The 6,779-nt window shown below is 52.2% G+C and overlaps 1 protein-coding gene across 27 annotated transcripts in view; it reads right to left on the reverse strand.

Annotated features, from left to right (window-relative positions):
• SNAP91 (synaptosome associated protein 91) overlaps positions 1-2,313 on the reverse strand; it is a 62,479-nt gene extending 60,166 nt beyond the window's left edge. For 26 of the 27 annotated variants that reach the window (XM_074150515.1, XM_074150513.1, XM_074150509.1 and 23 more), the window contains exon 1: positions 2,161-2,290. In XM_074150515.1, the coding sequence (XP_074006616.1) occupies positions 2,161-2,290 (130 nt within the window). Of the gene's footprint in view, positions 1-2,160 lie in introns of all 27 variants that reach the window. The other variant, XM_074150510.1, reaches the window with a different exon arrangement.
• Between the last annotated feature and the right edge of the window lie 4,466 nt (positions 2,314-6,779).

Consider the following 6,779-nt stretch of genomic DNA (forward strand, 5'->3'; position numbering starts at 1 on the left):
CCGAAATGCAGTCAGCCACGTGGCTCAGATCTACCACCACCTAGCAGTGCCTCCTGCGTGCACGGGGGGTATTGCTATTTCAGAGGATGAACTTTTAATTTACTCGCTCATTACAATATATTAAGGCCCGTTTCAACACTTGCTCACAAGATACACGTCAGCGTTCAAGCAATTGCCGAATAATTCATAGTTCTGAGGAGATACCTCAGGTTTACCAGCCTGGGAATATTTTTTTTTCTTCTAAAACATGAACTTCATTTTTCATTTATAGTCCACAATTTAGACTGTGACAACATCTTTAATGATACCAGTTGGTTAAACTCTCAACTGTTATACACAGCTTGGAAAATAGAAGGAAAAAATGATCAGGGATGTATCTTCCCAGGAAATGATAATTTCTCTCCCTCTCGTGTGTCTCACTGGCAGGTGGGGATGAAATTGCTTGGAATGCTACCGGCTTCGCTCTCTCCCACGCTCATTTTCTGAAGTAGTAATATTAGCACCAAAATCCAAACTCAAAGCCTTTCCAGACCTTAATATAGTATTGGTACAATTATTTCTACCTCACTTTAATCCTGCCTATTCCAGAGAGTACTTTTATTTATATATATATAGAGACACAGACACACACACACGTGTGTATATAAATATATTAAAATACACACACACAGACACAACATGCTTTTAAAAACGAGCTAAAGCTTTTAGTAACAGATAGGGTAGGACTGTCCAGACACAGCCTACAGATTAAGAAGTGTCGACAGCTACCAAACAGCAACATAAGAGACATCAATAACCAAGATGATTTTTTAAAATATACAAGAAAAAGAGAATACGTGATATCAAGACAGCCAATCTATTCAAATAACCGTTTAGACTCGAGTTAGTCTTCGAGCAATGGTGCTTCCATCAGCATCTCTTAGACATATATACAAGAGTATGTAGAGGTACTGGAAGACCAACGTGCCGTTTGCCACTTTAAGGGTTAGCTATGAAGTCGTTAGCACTGAAATCTGGAATTATTTTCCAGAATTAATACTACCTCCTTTTAAGAAAGGCTGTATCATCACAATTTTACGTCCACGCACCTGCACCGGCGTTACTCAGCGACCACCAGCAGCCAAGAAACTGCTTGGTGTAAAACCTGCTGATCTTGGCTTGAAAGCGTTTCTTACCACGCCCCCCCAAAAACGGGCAAAACACTTTATTTTAGATATTGTAACCCGCTGTTGATCTACCGAGTTCAGTCCTGAACAGAGTTACTACTGGGAAACGAGGCCAATTAACATCATGCAATTAAATTCTTTCACCATTCTACTCCTTGGTGTCTCCAAGCAGGGACTGACAGTTGAGTGGGTTGACAAGAAATAAAATTGTCAAGACAAAACATCACTAGCTCATTGTTTTTTAAGAAACGTTTTGACTTCAACCTTGTTTCATGCGTTAACCAGCTAATGCCCGTCCAGGATAGATCACGAACCTTTGGGAGACACAGCTACAGCCAACCTCCATGAAACACGATACAAACCATCGGGCACCTCATGAACTCGCTCTCTGACATCTGGGACCCCAGCAAGAGCCATTAAACTCTCCAAGGGCTGTCCTTTTTCCAAGGGCCTCCCCATTCACACGCACACCACCATCTAAACCTCTCCAGAAGTCCACTGTGGAGGTGGCCACGCTCCTACCAGGGCTTGGCCAGCTCCTCGTGTAGCATTTATGGCTCGGCCCAGTTTAATCCTGACCGAAGGAGGGAGTGACAAGTGTGTGTCCATTTTGCCCCGGGTTCCACTCCCTCCCTTCTTCCCGACCCCCTGCTCCGCAAGGCATGCGTGGCGCTGGCTTCCAGGATAAAAGGCAAGAGGTCACGAAGGGAAAAGGGTAAAAAAAAAAAAAATTAAAAAAAAAAAAAAAATGGCCGTAAGAGCTGTATTATGCAATAAGAGAAGAAATGCAATAATAACTCATCCTCTCCCGGAGATGTCTCATAAACCCTGAGGGTTCGCAAGCTGGATGACAGCAAACGCCGCTGAAAGGCACCCCAAGAGCCCCGCGGGCAGCCTCCTCGGCCCCGGGGTCTTGGCTTGGGGACACACACCCCCCCACCCCCCAGAAAAAAAAAAACCAACACCAAAAAAAAAAAACAACCAGGATGCTCACAGTCCAGGTGCTTTTTCTTGGGCCCCATCACTTCATGCGTGGTGGCTTTGCAGACGGCTCTGGCTACGGCCGATCCCGTAACGCTGTACTGAGCAGCTGCGATGCGATCTGTCAGCGTCTGACCCGACATCTTCGCTGGCGTGCCTGCTGCTGCCTGCTCTGCAGGGGCGGAAAAAGGAGGAAAAAAAAAAAAAAACAAAAAAAAACCGACAACAACAAAAAAAAACAAAACAAAAAAAAAAGAAAAAAGAAAAAAGAAAAAAGAAGAAAAAAAAAAAAACACCACCAAAAAAAAAAAAAAAAGAAAAAATAACAAAAAAAAAAAAAAAGACACGAGAAGGGAAGGGGAGATGCCGGGTTTATCGCCGAAGGAGGAGCAGGGAGGGGGGGTACACGGCACAGACACACGGACACGGACACACACACACAGAGCCACACGCACAATGGTCCTTCAGGCAGCCTGGCCCCTCCCGAGCCGCATCTTTCCCCCCCCCCCCCCCCCCCGCCCCGTTGTATAAGCCTTTCCCTCGCTAGAAGCCGCCCGGGGCAAAAATAAAGGGTATTTTAGTGTTTTAGACGCTGCAGGGAAAGGATGAAGGGGAAATAATGACGGTGGCAAGAAGGAGGCTGCAAGCAAATAACGGATGAGCCCCCCGGGGGGGGGGGGGGGGGGAGAGGGGAGGACGCCCCCCCCCCCCCCCCCCCCCATGTTCCCCCCCCCCCGCAACCTGCCCCGGCAGCGCCCGGCCTTCGGGGGAGCCGCCGCCGCGCCCCGGCCCCGCCGCAGCGCCCGCCCCGCCGCCCCCCCCGGTGGGAGATTATGGCACCGTTGCGCCATGTTATTCCCCCCCGCCCCCCCCCCCGATGAAGACTCCCCCCCCCCCACACACACACACACACACGCCGGGAAAACGGGGTTCCGCTGGATGCGGCGGCGCCCAGCGCCATGCAGCATCCCGGGGCGAGGTGAAGAAGGGGATGAAGCGAGCGCCAGCGGCCGACCTGTCAGTGCGTCCTTCCTTCCTTCCTTCCCTCCCGTCCTCCTCCTCCTCCTCCTCCTCCTCCTCCTCCTCCTGCCGCCGCTCCGGGGAGGGCACCGCCGCCTCCCGCCGCGCTGCCCGCTGGCGAGGCGCCCCGCGGCGCGGCACACACACACACACACACACCCCCCCCAAACACCCCCCCCCTTTCCCCTTCCTCTTCCTCTTCCCCTTCCCTCCCACCCCCCGGCCCCGGTAGCCCCAGGTGTGGGGCGGGCTGCCCGCCCCCCCTCTCCCCTTTCCTCCCGCCGCCGGGGATGCGCTTGGGCGTCCACGCCCGGCACCCGCCGCCGCCGCTGCTGCTATTTCCAGCCGGTGGCTTTAATCCCCCCCCCCCCCCGCCGCCTCCCCGCTCCCTTCCTCCCGCAGCCTAATCCCCGCGAACTGCCGCAGCAGCGCCGCCCCCTACCCCGGTGCAGAGGGCGGGACGGAGCCCGGGGGACCGGCGCTGCCGTCGGTGGCCCGGCGCAGTCAGGTGACCCCGGCTCGGTACGGCCGGGCCCGGCCCGGTACCGTAGGGCAGAGCCCCCCCCCGCCCGCCTTCCCTATCGTACCCCCCCCCCACTCCGCCCCGCCGCGCCTCTTAAAGGGGACGCCCACCCGCTTAAAGGTGTCCGGAGCCCCCCCCCCCCCCCCCCCGAAGCTGCTTCCAGGCGGGTGGCGTCTGGGGGGGGGGGGGTCGGTGGGGGGGTGGAGCCCGGTGGGGGATCCCCGGAGGCTGGGGGGGGGGGGACGGAACCGGAGCCACTGATGCTTCTTTCCCTGTCTGCAGCGCGTGTAATAACGCACCGAGGGACCCCAAAACCGCACAGGCGCTAGATCTCTCCAGAACCTTTCTATGGCGGTGTTGCTCTTCCCCCCAAAATATCCAAAATACATCCCCAGAAGGGTTCTCTTTCCGTTATCTGAGGTACCCTAAAGGTCTCGCTTACAACGCGGCCACGATTTAATGGTGTAATTAAAGCCTAACGGAGCGGCGGGTGGAGAAGGGGAGAATTGCGCCAGGCGTCTATTAACCATAAATCGGCCCAAACTTAGTTTGGGAATAAAGTGATTTTCGGTGGGTGGGGGTCCAACCCAACCGGCGCTGGTAGCCGTGACTTCCAGCTGCCCTTAATTTCGGAAGGGGACGGCAGCGCGTGTTATTAATTAGCTGGGGGGGGGGGGGGGGGACGGGGACGGGACACAGTCGGATCGGGTCGGGTGTCGGATCAGTTCTGGAAGATGTGTGCTATGAAGCCATAGTTGGGTTGTGTCACGTACCAAGACACAACGGCACCGTCTTCGTTTCTTACGCCGGGAGCAGAAGGCTGGGGAGGGGTTGTGGCCTGTGCCAGTATGAAACGGCAGCTTTTTTACTACTTTGTTATTTTTTGCCTAACAGCCGAGAGATTTTCAAGTCCTAGGTAGCCTGGAAGCTCGGGAATCCTGTTGAGAACAATGCTCAAAAGTTCAAGTTACCGTTTCTATGGAAAATCGCTTCCAAGACGACTGTTCAAATGGTGCGACTGTTCCGCTGCGGAAAGGTGCTTGAATTTGCAGGCTTTCAATGTTGGTCAAGTCCCCGTCATTTCTGCAGAGCAGATGAGACATTTGGATTTCTCAGACTGAATTTCACTGAATTTCACTGAATTTTTTAGAGTCGGAAGGGACCATAAAGATCATCCAGTCCAACTCCCCTGCCGAAGCAGGATTGCCCAGAGCATGTCAGAGCGTGTTACTCAGGACTGCATCCAGGCGGGTCTTGGAAATCTCCAAAGAAGGGGACTCCACACCCTCCCTGGGCAGCCTGTTCCAGGGCTCTGGCACCCTCACCGTGAAGAAGTTTCTTCTCATATTTGAGTGGAACCTCCCATGTTCCAGCTTGTGCCCGTTGCCCCTCGTCCTCTCACTGGCAACCACTGAAAAGAGTCTGGCTCCCTCCTCCTTCAACCCACCCTTCAGATGCAGCTGTTGAAGACGGAGAGGGATTTCATGTCAAAAAAGACGTAAAGCGTTATGTTACTAATTGTTACCAATAAGCATCAGGGAACTTTGAACGTTTCCATAAATGATATTACAGTGAGAAGGTGTGCAACCGCAGTGTCCGTGCGTGTCAGCTCTACTTGGTAATGAGTGAATTAGCAAGGGAATAAATGCTGGAGTTGCACCGAAAGATCATATACCGCTGTGTTCTTCAGAATCATAGAATGGTTTGGGTTGGAAGGGACCTTAAAGATCATCCAGTTCCAACCCCCCTGCCCTGGGCAGGGACACCTCCCACCAGACCAGGTTGCTCAAAGCCCCATCCAGCCTGGCCTTGAACCCCTCCAGGGATGGGGCAGCCACAGCTTCTCTGGGCAACCTGTTCCAGGGTCTCACCACCCTCACAGTAGAGAATTTCTTCCTGAGACCTCATCTAAATCTCCCCTCTTTCAGTTTAAAACTGTTACCCCTCATCCTAAGGCTCCACTCCTTGATCAAGAGTCCCTCCCCATCTCTCCTGGAGCCCCCTTTAGGGACTGGAAGGCCGTTATAATGTCTCCCCGGAGCTTTCTCTTCTCCAGGCTGAAGAACCCCAGCCCTCTGAGCCTTTAGCGCTGCTACAGTCTGCTGTTCAAGTACAGACAAATTTTAGTAATATTTAGAAATCACATTTCCTTTGCCACAGAAATGTTAAGTTCCATCCCTAGAAATTGTTAATTAATGGAGTGATTTGGGGGAGGTGGAAGCACGTCTCAGCAGAGGCACTCAAATAGTTTTCCCTCTGTGCTTCATGGTCAGTCGTTGGGGTCACAGTGGTTGCAGAGAAATGAAGCAGTTGGGATCTACAGGTACTTCATGTCCCATTACTGGCGTTAGGAGTGACTGAACTCTTCACAGAATCACAGAATCTTCTTGGTTGGAAGGGACCTTTGAGATCATCGAGTCCAACCACAAAAAAAAAAAAAAAAAAAAAGCAAACAAAAAAAACCCCAAACAACCCAAACAAAGAAACCAACACAAACACCAAAAACAAAACAAAACAAACCCACACAAAACAAACGCCCACAACCGCACCCCACACCCACCCACAAACAGACACAAACCAACAATCTCGGGCACTAGAGCATGCCCTGAAGTGCCATGTCTACACGTTTCTTAAATACCTCCAGGGATGGCGACTCCACCACCTCCCTGGGCAGGCTGTTCCAGCGCCTGACCACTCTCTCAGTAAAGTCATTCTTCCTAATTCCTAAGTAATTCCTAAGTAAAGTAATTCCTAACTTCTTCCCTGGAAGTGTTCAAAAGACAGGTTGACGTGCTGCTGGGAGACATGGTTTAGTGATGGTGTTGCATCTTGTTGTTTTGTGGGTGTTTATTTTTGTCAGTTAGGTTGATGGTTGGACAAGATGATCTTGAAGGTCCCTTCCAACCTAGAAGATTCTGTGATTCTGTAATACCTAATCTGAACCTCCCCTGCCCCAGCTTCAGACCATTTCCTCTGGTCCTGTCATTATTCCCTTGGGAGAAGAGGCCAACACCCACCTCTCTACACCCTCCTTTCAGGGAGTTGTAGAGGGCAATGAGGTCCCCCCTCAGCCTCCTCTTCTCCAAACT

The sequence above is a fragment of the Numenius arquata genome, chromosome 7, assembly GCF_964106895.1.
Source record: "Numenius arquata chromosome 7, bNumArq3.hap1.1, whole genome shotgun sequence".
NCBI classification, from domain to species: domain Eukaryota; kingdom Metazoa; phylum Chordata; class Aves; order Charadriiformes; family Scolopacidae; genus Numenius; species Numenius arquata.